This window comes from Belonocnema kinseyi, chromosome 1, assembly GCF_010883055.1.
Source record: "Belonocnema kinseyi isolate 2016_QV_RU_SX_M_011 chromosome 1, B_treatae_v1, whole genome shotgun sequence".
In the NCBI taxonomy this organism is placed as follows: domain Eukaryota; kingdom Metazoa; phylum Arthropoda; class Insecta; order Hymenoptera; family Cynipidae; genus Belonocnema; species Belonocnema kinseyi.
Window position 1 is genome coordinate 98,521,273 of NC_046657.1, and position 22,854 is coordinate 98,544,126.

Genomic DNA, 22,854 nt, shown 5'->3' on the forward strand with positions numbered 1-22,854 from the left:
TGTCCCAAACTCTCGCGCCCTACTCCGCTGAGAAACTTCGCTAAGAAGCTAATCAACCGCTGGTTAATTAGGCATGATCAATGCCTGAATCTATCATTTGGCTTTACTGGCATATTTAGTAACTCTATTGTAGTTTAATTGCGTACTGGTTCACCCAGTCAAAGTGGGGAAATCACTGGCTCAGTTTAAGATAGTAAATTTCTATGCTTCTAAAAATAGTGAGACTTAAATCTTGCATGAAGTGACTGTACTCTAGGGTTGATTATAAACTGTAGGATATCTTGTGTGTAGTATACCAAGGGACAGGAGCGAAGCTTTCAGAAAACACATATATCTCGGTTTGGTTTTGAATTCTCTAGAATCAAAGCGAAGGGCCTATGACAAGGCCGCCGAACGCGTCTTCGGGTTGTGGGTGGAGGGTCCCTGTGCCAAGGGATCCTGCTGAATATGATTACAAAAATGAATAGGCAGTCGTAGAGAATTGTCCAGGGGCGGTCCCTAGCTGTAGGAATTGTCAAACGATACACTAAGAAAATTGGAATGGAATTTGAGCTAGAAACATGCGCCAAGGTTTATTTAAAGCAAGGAAAACCTAATGGCATCCCTGAAGACCCTGAGCTCGTCGACAGATGCGCTATACGACATTTTTGCATTGGAGAGACTTATACATACCTGGACGTGCCACAAAGCCACATTCAGGATGTAAAATCTATAATAGATACTCTTCGCAACAGATACAAACGTCTCATCCGGCATATTTGTTATTCCGAACTGTCGACGAGAAGCTAAGTATCTGTAACGAACATGTTTGCCATCCCGATAGCACACTGCGTATTTGAGATGGTTTCATGGACGAAGAACGAGCTCAGATCCGTTGATGTCGAGACATGAAAGGTTATGCTTCTCGGACTTACATATCTTCAGTATCGGGTTGAGCAAAACGCATGAAATCTTGTCTATTTAAGTACGCACTCCTGAAAACCCGGATTAAGAAAGCACAGGAAAAAAACGTCCGTGAACAGCTCCTCGATAAGAGGATGTATAGCATCTTGTATAGAAATGTGGAGGATGAATTAATGTCGTGTGAGCTAACTTTTGCTTTCCTTAAATCACCCGGATTAAAGTCGGGTACAGAGGGTTTCATTTTGACATGTCAAGGTGTTGTCATTTCAACCTTAACATACCGTCGCCACATTTTGAACCAAGACATTTCCGGTGATAGCTGCAGGGCGTGCCATTCACACCCGGAGCATTTAGCACACATTCTATCTAGTTGTCCAACTTATGCGGGAAGGACATATATAAAAATGCACAATGCTTTACTAAGAATTCTTTATTACAGTTTCTGTCACTCTTACCGCATTAACCATATATACTGGCAGTTTATATGCTCGACAATAGTTTCTGTTACGCACTCAAGGCCTGACATCTTTCCTCTTGACTCCGAGAAGCAAACCATGCTCGTTATCGAATTTTCGGCAACAGCTAATAAAAACATGATAGTCAAGGAGAATAAAAAAAGAGAGGTATAGAGACTGTATAAGGGAGTTGCGACGATGGTACTCGGAATATTCTGGTAAACTAATCGTTCTTTTTATTGGCGCTCTTGGAGGTATCAAGCTTTCCCTGGTTAATAGCCTGAAAAGCATCCATGCGTGTCAACAATATGCTAAAACACTTGTTGGGGAAGACGGAGCAGGTGGTCATCAATGGGTCGCTCTGTATCCTCAGGGTGCACAAGACTTTTGCCAGATCGTCGTATTTACTTTGTCACAGACTGCAACATCAAATATTAAATATTTTTCGATCTTGTGCCAGAAAGGAAAGCAACCAAAGTTTCGTACTGTTTTATCGAATTTTTATATAACAGTAATAATAGTAGTCAATACAAAAAAGGATTCAATATTTGACTATCCGAAAAACGCGTTAGCATTATTTTAAGGCCATTGGTTAGGCATGTATTTTTTCTATCGCTGACTCTCCTTTCCTTGAGCCTGACGGTCTGCTGCTCTCCGAAAACCCTTTTAAGGTTTTCGTTTAGCGAGCGAACGCGGAGATACCTTCTTTTGGTACTTAGCCACCTTGTTGCCTAGCAGTTAATCCACTCAACTTTAAGATGGGCTGCAAACTGAGGCTTTCTGACGGACGCCAAGTCCAGCTCCACAAAAACTAGGACACAATCCCTGTTTTTCATCTTTGTCAGTTTAATTCTAAGATACGAACCGAGTTGCTCCCCCAAGACCGCCTTCAGAGTTTTGCAAGCTTTATAACCTTGGTAGGCTCGGCGAGATCACAGATAACCAGATTAGGTCTTGGTTGGAAGTATCGAACATCAAAAAAGTCTCCAAAACACCCTGCAAAAACAATAATAACAATCCTCCTTTTTTGCTTTGTGTACAATGAGCAGATCGCTCGTCTCTGCCGGCATGGTCATCAAACTTGACTCTCGCCTGAACTTTTTCTATCACATCTTATACACTTCTTTCCAGGAGATGGCTTGATGGCGAAAGCTTCCCGGGAAACTCTACTGTTCTTCGGGCTCTGGTGAACCAAATCCTTGCACTGAAAGGGATTCTTTGTCGACCCCTTTTCCTCTACTTTTTGGTAATTTCTTTTGCTTTGTTCTAGTCCAGCCACCATCGACCTGGGTGATGGACTTCTTATGTTATATCTCCACCAGCAGATTAAGGCGGGATGACTATCTATTCCTTCAACCTGCCTGTAGAGCGGGTTGAAATACAGTGTTTGCCTCCCTAGGGCTGAAAATTTTTGCTCGTAGTACCTCTACTTTATGCCAATGTCGCCACAAACTTCAAAGATATAGAAAAAAACTAGAACCCGTTATCCGTCCCAACGTCCAGAGCGCTCTGTCCAATTCCATCATTATTTTAAAACCTAAACTACCGTATTTAAATGGGCTAAATGGGCTAAAATTTAGAATAATAACTGCATTATTGAACTAGATACCAAAAAATAAATGCAATTTGCAACTTAAATACTGCTCCTCAATTAATATAAGATTAAATATAGGAAAGGAAATAATTTCAAACAGGTTTTCCTTTTTTTGGTTTTTTAAATAGCATTTAAAAAACTAAAATCTTTGTTTTTTTATGTTTCTATCATAGAATATAGCAAAATTTTTGGACACATATTGCCAGCCGGCTGTTTTCTTGATCAGATCAATGTTAACGCCAGTCATTTTCGCTGCTAATGTTATAAGCGTGACGGGTATTATACCTTATGAGATCTCTTCTAGCGAATAAACAATTTCACCGTATCTTCTCTCAGGGCTTTTGTTCTTGCTACGTATGTTTGAACTACTTATGCTACGCAGACTGAAAAATCCGTTTCGAATATAGGTAACCTTTAAGTAGTTTGTGTCTTATTATGACTGGTCGTCTTTATTCGCGATGGAATCTTAATTTCTAACATATCATCCTTCTTCAGTATATTTCTAATGTCCATGGAGATACAGCTGATCTGATTGAATTGATGGATCTATAAGATGCTCTCTTATCATATTCGCTCGTTAGGAACTTCGATACATCCGGTAAAATTGCCACGATTTCTTCAATGCTACGTTGTATTGACGTACCGACGAGTAATTTAGCGATGCCATGGAAATTTTAATTGTCGCCTGTGTCATTCCCTTTAACACATTAGCTTCTTTGATAAGATCCGTGCCACCAAGGAGAGCTAGGATGACAGGGAATGTAGCTCTCTATTGAAAGAAGTCTATAAGTTAGTTCTAGGTTAAAACACCAATGGTTGTGATCCAAAAATTGCCGCAACATTTAAAAAACATGCCTGGGATGGCTATTTTGGTACCACAAAAATGCCTCTAGATCCTTCTTCATTAACCTTTTTCAAAATTTTTGGAATAATGGCAAATGCAAGGAAAGCATATAAAAAATTAGGATGCCAATCGACAGTAAAAGGATAAATAGCGATAGACCCAGGATACGTATTCCACGAAACATAAACAGAACAGTTAGCCTTTGTTTTGCTTGCATATAAATCTATTTCAGGCTGTCCGAAGGTGTGCAACATTTTCCGAAATACTTCTGGACACAATTCTTACTTTGTCTGACGTTCCAATCGTCTTGATTCAAAGTCGGCGATTTTATTATCCTGTGATTGAATGTAGGATGCAAAAATCCAAATATTTCGACTCATGCACTACATCCATATATCTTTAGCGATTTTACTTAACTTTTTGAGCTAAATACCACCCATTCTATTCATAGTTCTTTGCCATATTGTTAGGCCAAAGCTAAAAAATTACGGTTTTCACATTATTTTTGTCATTTATTTAAGTACTTTAAGGCACTTGTGTATCTTAAACTCATCTCTTTTTTCAAGCGTAGTGATTGAATTAATGATATTAATTCTTCTTTCGTTAGAAACTTCAATTCTCATGTCTTTCGAATTTAAAATTAACTCTAAGAATTTATAGAACCGAGTTGAAATCAAATGACTTTTTGCTTCATTGATAACAAACATGATTTTATCAACAACCAACGTGCCTGAAAAACATTATTGAAAAATTCTTTCCACTTAGATAAAAACTTTTTCACCGCGAATACTTTTTGAATGTGTTGTTGCTCTGATCCTTGTTACTGTTGATTGACTTTTAATAATTCTGATAATAATATCATTATTAATTGCTGGAGCTAGAGGCCTCCATGAATCCACCCTTTTTCCTATTGCGATAAAAAAATCTTAATTGAGCACTTGCTCTTGAGATTTTTAAGCTTGATATACATGCGATGTTTTCACTTCTCCATTTAGCGACTCTAGCTGCATGTCAACGGATTTGTCTGATAATCCTAACAATGTCTGCTTATCCGAGGATATAGGCTGCATCAGCTCGGATTGTGAATCCGAAGATTTAGTTTGATCTGATACCGCTTGATCATCCAAGACAAAGTCGTTTAGCGAAACAATTGGTGGGCGAGTAGGAGAAACTGCGAGTGGTTGACGAGAAACAGTTTGTGGTTGACAAGCAACTGTCGACTTAATAGAACAATTCGAGCTAGAGGACGACGATGACGAACATTGTTTACCTAAAATAAGAAAAAGTTAAACTTATCACTCATAAATGTCAACAAAATTCCATTGTGCAACATGTGTTCTTAAAACATTTGCTTTTCTAAAGCACTAAAAGTGCCTGAAGGCGACGTCATAAATACTATGAATTTCGTATAACTTGTCCTACGTTTCCTTTCTCTAACGGAATTCATCCGTGTACTTACTTTTCTGAAAAGCGAGGTTAAATACTCACGACAACACTTCAGCCGACAAATTTTCTTTTCCTACCTTTTCATTTTTTCCTTTATTCGCTAAAGTTTTTTATTTAAATCACTCTCCTTGTCATTTATATTACGTTAACTTTTATGAACCATTGTTTCTTAGAAAAAAATTCCTGAGATTAAAAAATAAGCTTACGACTTCTTGACACAAAGAAAAGAAATCATGGAATTGGAGAGAGCGCCGCGGACTATGGAACGGATACCGGCTTCCAGTTTTGTTTCTATATCTTTGAAGCTTGTGGCGAAATTGGCATTCAATAGGCATACTATGAGGTGATGAACGAAAGAGGAGATGCACAAAAGAATATTCGTTGCTAGGAATGTAACACAATAATTTCAACTCGAGTGAATTCAGGCCTCGCTTCGCTTGGGCAGCAAATTTCACATTCGTCCCAATCGCTGCCTTCCATCCATTGTAATGCAACATACTTTCACAGAACAGCATATCTGACAGTTTAAGTTTCGCTTCTGAAAACATGGGCCGCTGATTGGTTGGATAGCTGAAAGGCCAAAAAAATAAAAAAAGACATAGACAGGTTTGCAACCGATATGTTATTTCAAGAGATATCTTTATCGATAGTGCTGATTTCTATTTTCCCAGATTGTGGAATGATATCTGCACTGATTGATGATAACTATCTCTGATGATAATACAGATTCCTTTAAATAACTCGTATCATAAATAGGTTAACGAATAGGTTAATTGAAAAGCACCCGACCGGCAATCGGAAGTTTTGTGTTTCGATTCCCAGTGGAGCGAAGAGAGTAGATATTTTTTCAGAACAAATTTAATTACAAAATTTGTTTCAAATTTATTTTCCTGCTAGTCAAAGATGGTGTTAAGACTTTTCTGTTATTTGAAGGGTTAACTTAATCGATAGTTTTGATTTCTATTTTCACGGATTATAAAATGCTATGTCAAATGATTGATGGCAAATATCTCTGATGATAATAAAGATTCCTTCAAATAATTCATGCGTCCGGTAAATCTGTCATCGAAGCTATTAAAACTTACCCGCAAATTACATTAACTTTCCATATATCAAATTTTATTAATAGTTTATGGAAGTTTTCTAAATTTATGAAAATTTAAAATAGTTTACCAATAACTTTTTATAACTTTAATAAAAGTTCAGCTAGGTGCATATGTTTATCTCGAAATTATCTCCCATTGGAAGCCGATAAAGCATAGCAACTTTCATTTAGATTTACTGAAACTGAGAATGCAAAGTCGAGAATATTACATTGAGAAGTTAACGAAAAATACATTGAGCAAAGAAAATTTTCACTTGTCCGGAAATATTTCACTGTGTAAGTCGGTGTTGGGACACCGCTTAAAACATGAAAAATTAGTGTGAAAATAATTTTAAGAAGCCAAAATCTTTAAGTAAATATTTATTTAATTGGGGTTTTACGTAAGAATGAACAATTGAAAATCTCAGCTTTATCTATTTTACCAACTTAATCCGATTGACATTTTTTGCAGGTAAAAAACGAGTAAGCAAATTGGCGCATTTTAAGTGCCATAAGGAAAACCGCAGGATTTCGCCGAGAGTGGGTGCTAATATAAAAAATTGCACCCGATCTAAGCGAAGTCGCGGTAAAATATAGCCATAACCACATCTCAAGCCCGTGGGATAGGTGGTCACAGTCTGTGACGAAATCAATACAACGATCCGGCAAAAGTCTCGTGTACCCTGAGAACGCGGAGTGACCCAAGGACGACGGCCTTCTGCATTTTGCCCGCAGCTTGGCACGTCCAAGAGCACCGAAAAAATTGTCGAGTATATAAAATTCTAGTATATGCAGCCCTTCTCATTTTCGACAATTGACTCTGTTTCCCTAGGATCGTTAGCGGAACGATATATAGGTTAATGTCGTAAGAGTGACAGAGATTGTAATAAAGCACTCTCAGTACCGCATCGTGCCTTTGCATGTAGGTCTTTTTCGCATGAGTTGGACAACTAGATAGTATGTGTGCTGGATGCTCGGGATGTGCATGGCACGCCCTGCAGCTACAATCGGGAATGTGTTGGCTGAAAATGTGGCAACGATATGTTAAGGTGGAAATGACACCGTCTTGACATGCCAAAAAGAAACCCTCCGTGCCCGACTTTAATCCGGGTGAATTAAGGAAAGTAAAAGTTAGTTCACACAACATTGACTGATCCGAACACATTTCTGTGAAAGATCCCGTGCATCCTCTTATCGAAGAGCTGTTCACGAAAGTTTTTTTCCTGTGGTTTCTTAATCCTGGCTTTCAGTAGTGAATACTCAAGATAGATAAAATTTTATGCATTTTATTCACCCCTGATAGTGAAGTTAAGTCTGAGCGTTTCAGCAGACTCTTCCGCTGCTTGTTACAGAAACGCTCCTTTGTCCACTTTTTCGTGCTTCCTGGCTATTTTAAGAAGAGGGTCTCATCCATTTATGCCTTTACGTGTTGTACCCAGAATAATCCTGTTATAAAGGCATTCAAGATTCAATATTCCGCGACCATATTGATGGTGTGAGGTGTAGAGTCGCGGAACAGAAGACGTAAGACGCATGATTTTGTTCATGTGCATAACCTTGCGTATCCTCATAACAAGGGATCTGAGCACGTTCTGCCAAATCTTCCAGATGAGACGTTTGTATCTGCTGTGGAGAGTATCCTTTATATATGTCACATCCTGAATGCGGCTCTGTGGCACGGCCAGATATGTATAAGTTTATCCAGCGCAAAGGTGTCGTATAGCGCTTCTATCGATGAGCTCAAGGTCTTCCGGGATGCCATTAAGTTTTTCTCGCTTTAAATAAACCTTGGCGCGTTTTTCTAACCTTAATTCCATTCCTATTTCCTTAGTATATCGTTAGACAATCCTTAGATCTAGATGTAGTTGCTCTTTATTTTTAGCATAAATCTTAAGATCATCCATGTAAAATGCATAAGTGACCTTGTGCTTTCGATTTCAGGTTTGCCGCAACAGTACCCCTGGCATTGGTACTCATGGTGTCGCTGTGATAGACACCTGCCTCAAAGGTGACCTTGTTAGTTGTCACACGATTTTTTCCAGATGAAATAGTAAATCTGGTTTTCCAAAGCGGCATCAATCTCTCTATGCACTTTACGATCTGCGAATTAACTTTTAAGCTTCCCATAAGACAGATAATAAGTCTATGGGAGATCGAATCGAAAGCTTTCCGGTAATCAATACAGGCCATGGATAGGTCACGCTGGTAGGATGCTGCATCTTTGCAGACAGATCTATCGATGAGCAGGTTCTCTCGACATCCTGCTACGCCTTTCTATAAGCGGCGTTGTTCATTAATTTCTTGCCACCCAAGTCCCATTTTCCGAACAATTCCATCATTTACGATAGCTGTGAATATCTTATACAGTGTGTTTCGACAAGTGATTGGCCTGTAATTATTCGGTCAGCTAAGTTGCCTATTTTCAACAGGAGTATTGTGCGCCCTTCCACCAACCACTCCGGAATTGGCTCTTCCGACTTTAAATATGAGGTGAAAATACGGGCCAAATGCTGTTGGGTTGAATGAAACTTCTTCCACCAGAAGGTCTTGATCTTTAGGCTTAAGAGAAACCTGGGTGTTGATATTTCTCCGGGCCATAAAGCATCGCTCTTCCTCTATCACAGTAAGAAATTGGGGGTATATTTTGTTACAGGTAAAATTATAATGGTGTTCACTATACATCGGTAGGGATTCAGATATCTCTCGAACTAGGGGTACGACATACCAATTATGTAGGGTACGAAATACCCACAACGTGGGGTACGAAAGGTCAGATGTTACTGTTTTGAAATTTTTGCAGATGTTGTCAAGCATGCCATGGTCATAAAAACGTTGTAGGTATGCTGATTCCACTTTGTGAAACTAGGCTTTGAGGGATGAGCATGATTCAAAATTACCAAGGGTGGAATTCTGATGCCCACTAATCTAGTTTATCGAATCTCTCTTTCTAACGCATGAATGTTTAGAATGTTTTTTATATTTCTCAAGTCATTATTTATTGCCGAAAAAAGGTTGAATGCTCGAGTTATAAATATAATATTGCATATTTCATTAGCGAGAAGTTCAAATCGAGGTTCTGTTACTTTGATGTAACTAATTAAGCAGCAAACAGTACCAGAATTGAATAAAAATTTACATTTTGACAAAAAATAAATTATTATTCAAGTTGTATAGTTTTATAACCCATAAATTATTGTAGATTCAGTTCTCGTATTTTTAATTCTAATTTATATAAGTATTTTTTTAATGAATGAAGTTAAAATTATCATAATAAATAATAATAATGTTAAAATGGTATCATTATATTTAACTTTAATAATAAAGTAATGCTTTTAAAAATATTTCAAACTTTCTAGATTAATGTCTAGTAATAGAAAATTTGATCAAATAGTTTTTATTTTGATCTAATTGAATTTGTACCTTTTCCTAATGTTTTTTTTTAACTTCAGTCAAATCTGAGGATGCTATTATCACGCGTATAGAAAGACCTTATCGTCTTAAATATCGAACAACTTCATGCGTGGGGAATTTAGCATCCGTATGCTAAATTGTGTATTTTTAAATTGACACATGGCCTTGCATGGCCTAAAAATACACAGAAATAACTACTGCGCATGGCAGAGATATCCGCATTCTGCCACCACTGACTAGGACTGGGGGATAAGCTATCTCTCTCGCACAGCAACATGATTGGTCTTTTCAATTTTGCTTCATAAATAGCTTTTTACTTGCGCATACATGTAAACTATTTAACCTTCATTTAGAGGGGAGCGGTAAACAGAAAATCAGATCGCTGCGCGAGAGAGATAATAACTCATCCCGCTAACACATAGTCTGTCTCTTTTATTTTGCCAATAACTCTACGATCGCCTGGTTCCCTCCAGTTATATATTCGCTTATATTTGTAATATTAAGTAGTTTAAGTTGTGACGTCACCTGGCAAGAAGTCTGTACAATGAGGGCCAAGCAATAATACAATTCCCAGAGAATAAAACTTAATTTAGTTTATAACTTGAGAAGAAAATATTTTTCACAGTTACAAAAAAGATATCAATTTTATTATTCAATTAAATAGTTATTAGATAGTTACTATAAATAGTCTGAATACACTTATCATGAAAAATAATTATTTTCAAAGTTATTAGAAAAATAAAGTTTAGTCCCATGTATTTGGTATTATTGTGTGCCCCTCAGCGTGCAGACATCTTGAATACCCCCAACTAATCTAAATTACCTAATGACTCAATTTTACAAAGTGTAAACAACGCACCTGTTAAACTTCAATGACCATGACATACAATGAGCAAAGCTGTCTAAATAATAAACAATGCATTCAGACATGGATATTTCAAATCTTGAAAAGTATTTAAAAAGTATTTAAGAAGTTACAAACGCGTAGATTATGCGTCGATAATGACGTTTTTATTACGTACCCAAGAAGCGGACACGTCGTACCCTAAAGTAGTAGGTACTTCGTAGTCCAAGTGATGGACACTTCATACCCCAAGTGATTGGGAATCGCTACCCTACATTACGGTGCAACCTTCAAACTGAAAGGGTAATTTCTCTTGCGGGCATATAGTACCCTGATATTTTTGCTTCATTAACACTTGCTTTCTACTGTGACCGGATGCCTGCCCGCTGTTGATCTTAGAGTCGCCCCTCTTTCTCTTTTGATGGCTTGTTCTGGCTGTTGTGGAGTAGGCGTTCCGCTTATATAGCCCCTTTTTTAGAGTACTTCGGCATGTTTTTCGCATCACAGAGCATGCAGTCGTGCCATGTAACCCCGTTCAAGGGTCTTACTCGCATCGTAGCACTCTAAAAAGTCGTGATTTAGTTGCTCCGTCCACCTAAAGGTCCCGAAATTCCGTCGATCCATTGCATTGAATCCATCTTCATTGGCTCCCCAAGCTCTAGAGTAGTCGGCATTGTTGGCCGACCCATTGTCGGGAGCCCTGCACGTTCTGTTGTTTTGAACCGAATTTACTGCAACTATGTTTGGTGTTGTCATTGTTATTCCCACGAGAAGCTAGGGAAAGGGGTTCGTCCATCCTTGCAGAGCCCCGCATGCAAGGATAAGGCTGCGTAATCTGAGAGGTCGTCCGATATTCCAGAGTCACCGTTCTAGATACCTCACCCAGATTCCATTCAGCTTTCGGCACGGTTTTCACACCTCCTCTTCGGGGATAATTCCTTCGGAACCACCCCTGGACAATTGTCCGCGACTGCTTATTCATTTTTGTAACCATATTCAGCAGAAACCCTTGGTACAGGGACCCTCTATCCGCCACCCGAGGACGCGTTTGGTGGTTTTGTCATAGGCCCTTCGGTTTGATTCTAGTGGAATCAAAACCGCGAATTCTAAACCGCAGGTGACTGAAACGACTTTCTGGTGTATAACTTAGGGTATATACATTTTCCACACTTCTTTAAAACTCACTGTGCCATGTTGCCTAAAAAGCGGACATTTTCTTAGTTGAACGAACATTGCCTAGGAGAAGAAGAGAAGGTTCGAGAGTAAAAGGATAATAATCAAATCAAAATAATTTTTTTCAAATCTGCTCGTTTCGTACATATCCTACATAAAAACGTTAAGAAAACAAATTACAGAGGACTAAATTCTGTGTCAAACTAAAAAATGTTTTAGCTTATATAGGTCACGAGTTATGACCAAGAAAATTTGAGCATTTTCATTCGGAAGGCTCTGTATATATGTTCACTTTCTTTTCCTTTTTTTAAAACAATCAATTGTTTAACAATTGAACAATTACACGGGGGAATCTCGTGTAACAGCCTGGAATGTAGGATATATTAGTGGATTTTTATTGGGACAAAAATAATAATTAAACTTTTCAAAAATATTGCGCTTGATTAAGCTACTCTTCTAGTATAAAGAAAACGTATTACAGTCGGATACATAATATTTTGATATCCATAATATTTTGATTTATAATGGCGGATTTCGATAGTAAATGGCAATTTCGATAGTTCAATTTACCCGATTTCTAACTTCTCACACATTAGTCCAAAATTAACAAATTAAAAATATTTATAAAGCTTAGATCCTTAGTTAGTCGGTGAACCAAAAAAAGAAAAAATATTAATATTTCTCAAAATTACGGCCATTTGAAAAAAAAACTATTTTTACCCAAAAATTTTTTTCATTTTTTTTTAAATTTGGGTGGATTCACCGACAAATTAAACATTTCAGCAATCTGTATAAGCAAGTTCAAGTCGATCGGTTAAATACTTATTGAGTTACAAGACGGGCAATTATGAAAATTATGAAACCGAGAAAAACGTGTTTCAAGATTTACATAGTGACAATTGTCTAACGTTTCCAATCGTGACTCAACCATTTTGGGAGCATACGTTAGGCCCACTTCTTCGTGAAGCTGATTCATTTCCAAAATCATATTTTTTCGGCAGTGCTGATTAGCTGCGGTTTTTTTTACATGCTCGTAGCTAGACCTTGTGTGAGTTGGATCATGGCTCTACTGGTAATGCACTGTTTCAGGGATAAGCCAAATAAATAAGCAACGTAAAACCAGATCATTTGTATATAGTTTTTTTATTTAATTTTGACAACAGCTATTCTGGAAGTGATTTTTACAAAGTCAATACGTTAAATATGCACAAAATTGAAAGAGTGAAGCGTATTATTTAAACAGTTGTTAATTGATTATTTTATTTCAAAATAGTAGAAAAAAGTGAACTTATAATGAACGACATATGGATATATGCCACTAAAATGCTATAATTTGTCGTTATAATTCGTTATAGGTATTCGTTATAATTCGTGACCTATATGAGCTAAAACATTTTTTTTTATTTAGCGCAAAATTGAGTCCTCTATATTTCTATATTTCCTGCCCTACACCTTTTTTCTTGCAGCACTTACGTAGCTTCACTGAGAAGTGAAGTATTTTAAAAAGCTGAAAACGACCTGAAAAATAGGTCCAAAGTGTTCAAATCTGTAAGGCCATAACTTTTGACCTATTGCGGCTAGGTCATTGCATTTTTTTAGAGTTACTCGAAATTGCGTCTACTTTAATTAAAGCTTTGAACATTGTTTTAAATTAAGAAGTCCGCAAGTACAGATATAAACTTCAGAATTAGGTTTTTTCGCCTATTTGAAAAAAATTCGGGTTCTTTGGAGGACCATAACTCGGCACCTGTTGAAGATAGGAGGTTTTTTTGTCTTCCACTTTTTCAGAATTTCTTCTAGTTTCATTTTGGTCTTGATTATCGCGCTTTAAAATTGAATGCGGCAGGTCAGAATACGCAAAAACGTTTTTTGCAACTTTTTCAAAACTATTTCCGGGATTTACGGTTGTCTTGTTTAGAAAACTTGGAATTATAATTAAGATCCCTCAATAAACCGCATTAGAAAAAAAACCGCATTACCTACTTAATAGGGTAAAAAGACCTTTTTCCGTACAAGATGCGTGCACTAGAAGGAATAAAAGTCAAAATTGGATAAGATTTCTCGTGAGTAGAAGAATGATAATAATCTTTCTATTTTCGCTTTAGGAAAGAAATAAGTACAATAAGAAATTCCCTTTTCTTGGATAACACTGTATTGTCAGTACATTGGTATACCGCAAGAATTAGCATCTTTATCACTATCGTGAGTTATGTTCTACTTGGAAACCAAATTACAGTAGAAAAGGTTTTCATGATAACTGCATTCCTCAATGATCTTAAATTCTGTCTAAATCTATTATTCACCTACAGTAAGTATTAATATCTTTAGTATGCGTAACACAATTCAAGAGTAATTGAATTTTCTCTCTTTTCTTCTAGGTTTGCAACGTATTGCTCGGTCAAGTGCCTGCATTGAACGAATTCGAACCTTCCTAATCAGTGAAGAACTACAAAATCATAATATTGAAAACTATGAAAATGGATGCAATATTCATATTCGTAGTGAATCCGCAATATCCGATCTCCAATTAACAAATATATCAGCAAAATGGGATCCAGACTCGAATGAAAAGACTCTCAAGAACATTAATTTTTCAGCGAATGCTGGATCCCTAACAGCAATAATTGGCCAAGTTGGTTCAGGAAAAACAAGTCTTCTTCATCTGATCTTAGGAGAACTTCCTCTTGAAAGTGGTACAATTAAAACTAATGGAAAAATAGTTTATGTGAGCCAAGAACCATGGATTTTTGCATCCAGCATCAGACAAAATATACTCTTTGGTCAACCATTGAACAAAAGTCGATACGACAAAGTGATTAAGGTTTGTCAACTGGAAAGGGATTTTTCACTTTTTCCTCACAAAGATCAGACAATGATTGGAGAAAAGGGTATTAATTTGAGTGGCGGTCAAAAAGCAAGAATAAATCTTGCTCGAGCTGTTTATGCAGAAGCTGATATTTATCTTCTTGATGACCCACTCTCAGCTGTTGATGCCCACGTGGGCAGATACATTTTCGAAGAATGCATTTGTAAATATTTAAAAGGAAAAACTCGAATTTTAGTCACCCATCAGCTTCAGTATCTTCAAAAAGTGGACCAAACTTATGTTTTCGACAGTGGTTCTGTTCTGATGAGCGGAACATTCGAAGATTTGAAGAACTCGAACTTAGAATTTTTGTCGTTCATGCAAAGGGGTAATTATGATGAAAAGAAGGAAGATTTTAGGAATGAAGTGTCGTCTTCAGAATTTGAGACAATAGATATAGTGTCTGAGCAAGAACAAAAAGGTGTGGTTGAACATCGAACGATGGGAAGCATGTCGAAAAAAGTTTATCTCTCTTATTTTCAAGCAGCTGGAAGTGTTTGGATCTTGATTTTGGTCCTTATTCTTTCTATCTTGATGCCGGCTGTCATTAATGCTGGAGATTATTTTTTATCTTACTGGGTGACTTTGATGGAAGGAAATGATAATAATTTATTTAAATATAAGTTGGAAAGAGAAACAGATGATTTACATTTAGGGTCTGATGATTATTGGTACATTTATATCTACGCTGGATTAGTAGTCGCAACAGTTGTTGTGATTTTTTTGAAACATTTTACATTCCTTTTAATGTGCATGAGGTCATCGAAACAAATTCATGCTTCTGTCTTTCAAAGTATCATTCGAACTACGATGGCTTTTTTCCATGATAATCCATCCGGAAGGATTATGAATAGGTAAAGAGCTTGCATTGCATTACTTTTTCAGATTCAATTTGAACTATATTTAAGTATATTGACAGTTACATGCATTTTTCATTAATTCAAGGTCATTAATTTAATTCCAAAGATAATTCAACAGCACGTATGTGAATAATTATTCTAAATTGAAAAGAATCTAAAAATCTAATAAATTAGTTTTTACTATTAAAAACTCTATTGAGCTTCACTTATTTAAATTGAAAATAGATAGATAATTCGAAATTAATTCTGTCAGTGATTTGAAATTAATTACAGCAAATTTAATAGCGATTAAAATTGAATGCTAGGAAGCGAAAACTTCATTTGAGAAACTTTATTTGAACTCTGATGATTCTAAATAAATTGTAGCGATTCTAATTAGATTTTAATCGAAATTAAATTATATCCACTTAAGATCAATTCTATTAATGAATTTGAATGGATGGAATTCAACTGAAATTGTCTCAACTCAAAATATTCATTTTTATAGATGCTTTCCTGGTCAAAAATATCAATCCTGGCAGCCATCTCATAGATTTTAATAAAATTTAGTGTATTTGTAGTACTTAATGGTTAATATTTTTTGGCCAAAGGATTTACAAAAATTTAAACATTGTGAAAGGCACACTATTTGAAATTTAAAGTCAACTTTTTAAAAATTGTAATACATATTTCTGACACTTTATTCTGATTATAATGAAACTTATAGGAATTTTGTGCACATTATAGTTAAATGAAATGTACAAATTTAATAATATAAGAAGTAAATGTATAATATATTTGATTTATTAGGTTCTCTAAAGACATGGGATTGATGGACAGATTTTTGCCTCAATCAATGAACGATGTATCATCAATGCTGGGCTTCGTTTTTGGAGTGATGATTTTGACTGTTGTTATCAATTATTGGATGCTGATACCACTTTCGTTCGCACTGTCAGTTTTGTTTTTGTTTAGGACAATTTATTGGAGAACTAGTCGGAGTGTGAAACGTTTAGAAGGAATTAGTAAGTAATATCATAGAAATATGGACCAATAAATTAAGCAAAACTAGACGCTTTCGAACCTGAAAGCATAATGAAAGTGAAGGTCGACCTTGGGTCGAGTGAGCGAGAGAGAATTTCGTCACGATGCAGTACCGCGTTCCTGGGACGTTTCATACTCATTGCGAGTCCTAAATATACGCGTAGGAACGTGGCGACCCTATCGCCCGAGAGCTGAAGCTCTTGAAGTCAGCCACGCTACATTGGGCTGACTACCCGATGCAACGAATTATGCGGTTACGCTAAAGGTATCGCACACTGCTACCCACAATAGGACTCTCTTCGGTGGAGGCCATGCTTCAATTGGAATTGGCGATGAGATCGAACCAAATCGATGCAATGGTTGCGGCAATGACCCCGGGCATAGGCAAAATCATCATTTTAAATAGTTTAACAAACTCAGGGGGGACATCCTTACATATTGGCAAGAAATATTACAGGTGTGAAGAGGGTCCATGCTAAGGTTACATGAATTTTGGGTCAATATGCACCCGGAACATGCTCATACAATGCCTCCGTATTTACGAGATCAGGTATTCTTTTACCACGAAAGGGGTAGTAAGTTCTTCATCAGAAAGAAGAAGAGCAACATTCTTTAATGAACATACCACCGCTTCTACCAAGAACATATTTGCAAATAATTGATCATGCTAACATAAGAAATAAAATATCAAAAATCCACCAAAAAGTCATTCTCAGAATGGACAAATTAGCTGAAACGAATACTGCTTTCCCCGATTTGCTCCCCGAAGATGTTAATCTCTAGACTCTGAACAACTTTTAGTGCATAAAGTTTATGACATTCTTAAACCGGAGAAGAACCCTTGCCGCACGGTACTAATCCATAAGGCCAAAGAACTATAGAACCATCACTTGTTAAAACACCAGCTACAAGCTATTTACTGACATGTGAAAAGAGAGGATATTATTATCTATCTATCCAGTGTGGACTGAATTAGTGGAACAACGTGGATGCAAGATAGGGCTGGCAATTTGCAGGAAGAACCTAATAACAGACAGATATATTACCCAGGACTCGATCCGGTATCGACGCAATCTGTCCATGACTTAGATCGAGGCTAGGATAGACTACAAGATTTATCACAACGTCTGAAAAAAGAGAGGTGACTACTAGCTATGTCACCTATGAAAGGGGGTCTTTCTAGGAGACTTTCTTAGTCCGATACTTTTCTGCATCACCCTCTTGTCCCTATCTGCTGTGCTCTAAGGTGATAGGTCTGTGAGTATAGTTCATGTAATGTGGAATAAGTAAAAATTACTGGGAAAGCCCAAAAATACTTTCCAAAGTCCGAAAATTCAAGCCAAATATGGCCCTTTTTGCGATTTTAGCTAAAAACTCGACGGTACTTTTAAAATTCATGATATTTTTTGTAAAAAGCTGTGTTACTTAAAAATTTGAATCCACTGAACTTCAATCCAACGAAAAAAGTCACTTAAGGGTTTTTGTTTTTCCAGAAAATTCACATAAATAAGGAGAATCTTGTATTTTCTTATTTTTCTTATTTTCTGTAATAGACGAGTATTTTCAGGGTTCATACATTTTTCTTGTTATACAATACATAAATATTACGTGAACTAATTTTAATCGAAGGTATTATTATTAGGACAATGTTTTATATAAATCATGAAATCTAAACAAAAAAAGTACTGCACCTCAGGTTCTACGGTTGAAAAAGTTATTTTAATATGTGCTCCAAACTCTGTTGCTACTTTCCCTGCTTGATGAATAAATAGTTGGAAATATAGAAGTGCTGCTTTTTCTTGAATATTCGAAATTTGAAGAATATGTCTGAGGTTTGTTAATACTTTTTTCTAGTTAAAAAAATAGAAGTAAAACATTAACTCGTTCGGGCTGAAAGTTCCATAATTTGTGATAATATTTCTCATAAAACTCATTATTGCACCCAAGAATACATGTTTTTTTCAGTTTTCAATGAGTTTTCCCGAAAAGTGAAGATTCGTAAAATTACATTACCAATTAAAATACGTGAATGTAAAAAATGTTTGTTGGTACCCTTAGTTATATACGTGTTAATAAATATAAGTACCTCTATATGCAAAAAGCTGGCTTTACTTGAATGTTCTACATTTAAAGAGTATTTATGCAGTTTGTTAATATTATTTTCTTATTTTACAATACAAAAATGACACCTTAACTCATTTTTATTAAATATTTTATGATCTAGGCTGTAATTTCATATAAAACAGAAAATTTGAAGAAAAATAACAACGCGCGTCAAATTTTCCGTTAGGAAAAACAAGGTATGAGTTGCGCTGCAAATTTTCTTTAGTTTCTTACCTCAAAAATGATTACCAATAAATAATGTAAGAAATTCAACATGCAGTTTATGAAGATAAAAAATTTGGTAAGGCAACACATGTCTCTTTTAAAGAAAATACACGATTTTTCATATTTAAGTGAATTGTACGTAAAAACAAAAACACTAAGGTAACTTTCTTTGTTAGATTAAAGTTCAGTGGACTCGAATTTATAAGTAACGTAGTTTTTCCAAAAAGTATTATGAGTTGTAAAAGTTCCGTCAAGTTTATAGCTAAAATCGCACAAAGGGCCATATTTGGCTTGAATTTTTGGGCCTTGGAAAGTATTTTTGGGCCTTCTCAATAAATTTCCCTTATTCCAAATTACTTGAACTATACTCACTCCAATTTTCATGCAATTCGATTCATCCAATCGTGAGATATTTGGTTTATAAACAGAAACAACAAAAAACACTTTTTTCACACTGTGTGAGCCTGCGCTCACCTAAGCCAAGGAAACCTACAAACTACATAATCGCGTGAAGTTCAGGATATACAACTCATAGGTGAAAATGCCATGAAACGTCTTGGTCATGGAGAGAAATATGCATATCTTGGAATAACACAAGCGAAAACTCAAGATGGGCGTATGGTCAAAGCGGCCCTGCAAAAAAAGTGACGACACATTCTGAGAAAAATGTGGGCTTCCAAATTGTCTGGAAAAAATAAAATCCAGGCGACCAATATGCTGGCCGTTTCTATTCTGCTCTACACGTTCGTTACAGTAAATTGGAACGTCTTTGAATTGAAGCAACTTACTTTGGTCCGTCAACACTGTTTATTATAACATTCTTTAATTTATTGGTAGCTGTAAAAATGTATTCAGAGGTCATTAACGCCTAGAGACCAGGTTCCGCTTGCGTCGAAATTTCTTGATTTGAAGTACTTGAAGGTAATATCACGGCAAAGGAGGAAGAAAAACGGGCGAAATATCAGATTCCTTTTTTCGAACTGAGCAGGCTGTACCGAGGCTACAAAGTCCATCTTGTGGTTCTCATAATTGGCTACATTGGAGGTATGAAAGCTTCATTTCTTAGCCAACTCAACAAAATCACAGCTTGCCAGCTCCAGGTTCAGACGATCGCAAGTCAGATACAAAAGGCTGTTCTTTTGGGGCCACTGCATCTGGTCCGACAACACTGTTCCCCCTAACATTGTATCTGCCGCGTAAGGTCATCCGTGGCTAGAGACCGGACTTTAAGGAACAGTGTTTTACGAATTATCTTGAGTCAATTTCTCGTTCTTGCTTACCTTCTTGGATAGAATGAGCAGGAGTAGATCACGTACACGTTCCGGTTGCGTCGGGATTGCTTGCTTTAAGGAACCATGATCGTAGCTTCTGGAGCCTACAACTTATCTCATAAAAAGGTGTTCTCGCGTCAGTGTCGCGGTAGGGCTTGAGCTTTCCTCTCATGACTTTAACGGCTAAGGCATTCTCTTCCCAAATGAACATCACAAATGATCTGCATGCACTAATATAACACCTCAACAGCAAGGTTTTACCTGCGTATTTGAACGTAACAGCAAACTGTGTTAGAGGTGCAAATTCTTGTATACTGTGCAGTTGTGGCAACCGTTAGAACATTGGGCCGCAGAACTAGGCCTGCAAATGCAGTTTTTGTCCCAGCATGAATCGAGATCCACCGTGGAAGATCAGGTTGGATATGGATTTTAGCGAAGTAAGGTGCAAATTGGATCTTTTAATTCAATATAAAAAAGGAAATACAACCAGAAAGCCAATAAACCATGTTACAAAAATCATCTACCCTCGGCACATCGAGACATTAAAACTAGCAATATTGTATTAGATTATTGATTCCCAGCAGCAGCGACTTGATGTTCTTTCTGCTATAATGTGTCGGTATAAAAAAAGTATTTCACGAACGCGAAAAAATCGAAACTTTCAGACAGGTGAAAGAAGGTTCTATCGTGAACTGAGTGTAAAGCAAAATAACAAGCTAGACACCGAAGTCCCTCAATTGGAAGATATAACCAACTACTGGTCGGGTGTTTAGGGAAAAATAAACATATGTAATTTGGACACTGCGTGATTCAAACTAGAGAAATTAAGGGCGAGCAATAGCCCTGAAATGCAACTGACAAACATCACAGCTTTAGATGTTTCATCGGTCTTGAAAAGGGAAAGTAACTGGAAAGCTCCAGGTTCGGATATGGTGCACAATTTCTGGTATAAGTACCTGACGAAATGACCCAGATCTGATGCCATGCTTTATGCTCCAGGGTACTACGTATATGTTACCTGAAAAACCAGATGCTCAAAATGCATCTGAGTTTCGACAGATAGCCTATCTTCCAACAATTTATAAATTTCTTACAGCTATCATTGCAGATAATGTATATTGTCATTGCGATGAGAATGACATCCTTACAGAAGAAAAAAAAGAATGTTCTAAAAACTCGCAATGCTGTAAAGATCTATTCCCTATAGACTCTGCTGCCATGACTCCAGCTCGTAAGCATCAAAGGAACTTACACATGGCATACATTGACTACAATCAAGCGTTCCCTTCCGTGCCGCATAACAATTTGCTTAAAGTCTTAAAACTGTACAAAATCTGCCCACGTATTATTAACTCTCTAAGTCATGCGATGAGGCTCAGGGGTACAAGACTTAAGTATTTTGATTTTGGATAACCGAGGATAACTAGATTAATACGCTTTACGACGAGTATATTTCAAGGAGACTCCTTCAGTGCATTCATCATATGAATATCTGGGTATTCTTGAATAGAAGGATATTCAGCATAAAATAGTTAAGACAAGCCAAACGTCTGCCTTCACTACGAGATACAGATTGACTATGAAGATTTTTCTCAAATCGGCAAAAAAATCAGGACAATCAACAAGTAGACCATCCCTATCTTCACGTACTCCTTCGGGCTCATCAAATGATCTAACACCGACCTTAAAAAGTTAAACAGAATCGTCCGTATAGAAATGACAAAGCCCCGAATGCATTACAAAAATGCAGCGATTGAAAGGGTAGTTTCACCATGACATACAGAGGGTAGGGGCATTGCAGTTTTCAAAAACTGCATCATCTATAAAGCGGATCTTGACTACGCGCCCTTAAATTGGTCCTCAGATGGGGCCTTGAATATTAAGACAAAAACAATAAAGGATTTAAAAATATAATGAAGACAGGAAGCTATCCACGACAAGCATTCCAAAACGATAGATGAACATGAAATGGATTGTGAGGCATCCAATATTTGGATAAGAAAGGGTGTTCTGTATCTAGAGACGGAAGGATTCGTTATTGCGATACAGGACAAGGTTGTTAGCACCAGGAATTATCGCAAACACGTGTTCCATCAAGACGTGGTTGACCGGTGCCAATTATGTGGAGATACCAACGAATCCATCGAGCACATTATTTATGGCTGTCGCGTGATATGTCAGCCCTCAACCTAGAACTGTTCAAATAATGGATGCCTTTCTACAGATACATTCCAATGCCCGTTCTAGAAAACGAAGATTACATATTATATTGGGTTATTACTATCCAAACGGATCATTACATTCGGGCTGATCGACTTGACATCGTGATGCGAGAAACAAAGTGGAAGCGTCTATATCGTCGATCTTGCTCGTCCACTTAACCGAAATTTGCAGTCAACCAAGATCCGCAAGTATAGCGAGTTAAGGCATAAAGTAAAGACCATATGGAGGAATGTGAATCATACATCTATTCATCCCACTTTGATTTTAGCTACAGGTAATGTGCACGCAAGATGAACTGACCATCTTGAACATTTAAGAGTCAGTAAGGTATTGGCAGCAGCTCAGAAGGCGGTTTTATTAAACAGCTGTCGCATTGTAAGAAACTGTCTTAACCATCAAGAAGCTAGCAACTAAAAACCTGTGAAGTAGCAGATGGTAGCTCTAAGAAAGCATCCAGAGGTGACTGTTGTCACCTCCAGAGCTCGCCGCCGCTCGTAATTGTATACCTACAACATCATCACAGCAGGTT

General features: G+C 37.0%; 1 protein-coding gene across 1 annotated transcript in view; it reads left to right on the forward strand.

Moving 5' to 3' along the window:
- Positions 1-22,854, forward strand: part of LOC117179015 — a 187,234-nt gene that overhangs the window by 159,032 nt on the left and 5,348 nt on the right. Inside the window, exons 20-22 of the mRNA XM_033370643.1 lie at positions 13,860-14,062; positions 14,133-15,474; positions 16,270-16,484. Of these exons, the coding sequence (XP_033226534.1) occupies positions 13,860-14,062; positions 14,133-15,474; positions 16,270-16,484 (1,760 nt within the window). The remainder of the gene's footprint in view (positions 1-13,859; positions 14,063-14,132; positions 15,475-16,269; positions 16,485-22,854) is intronic.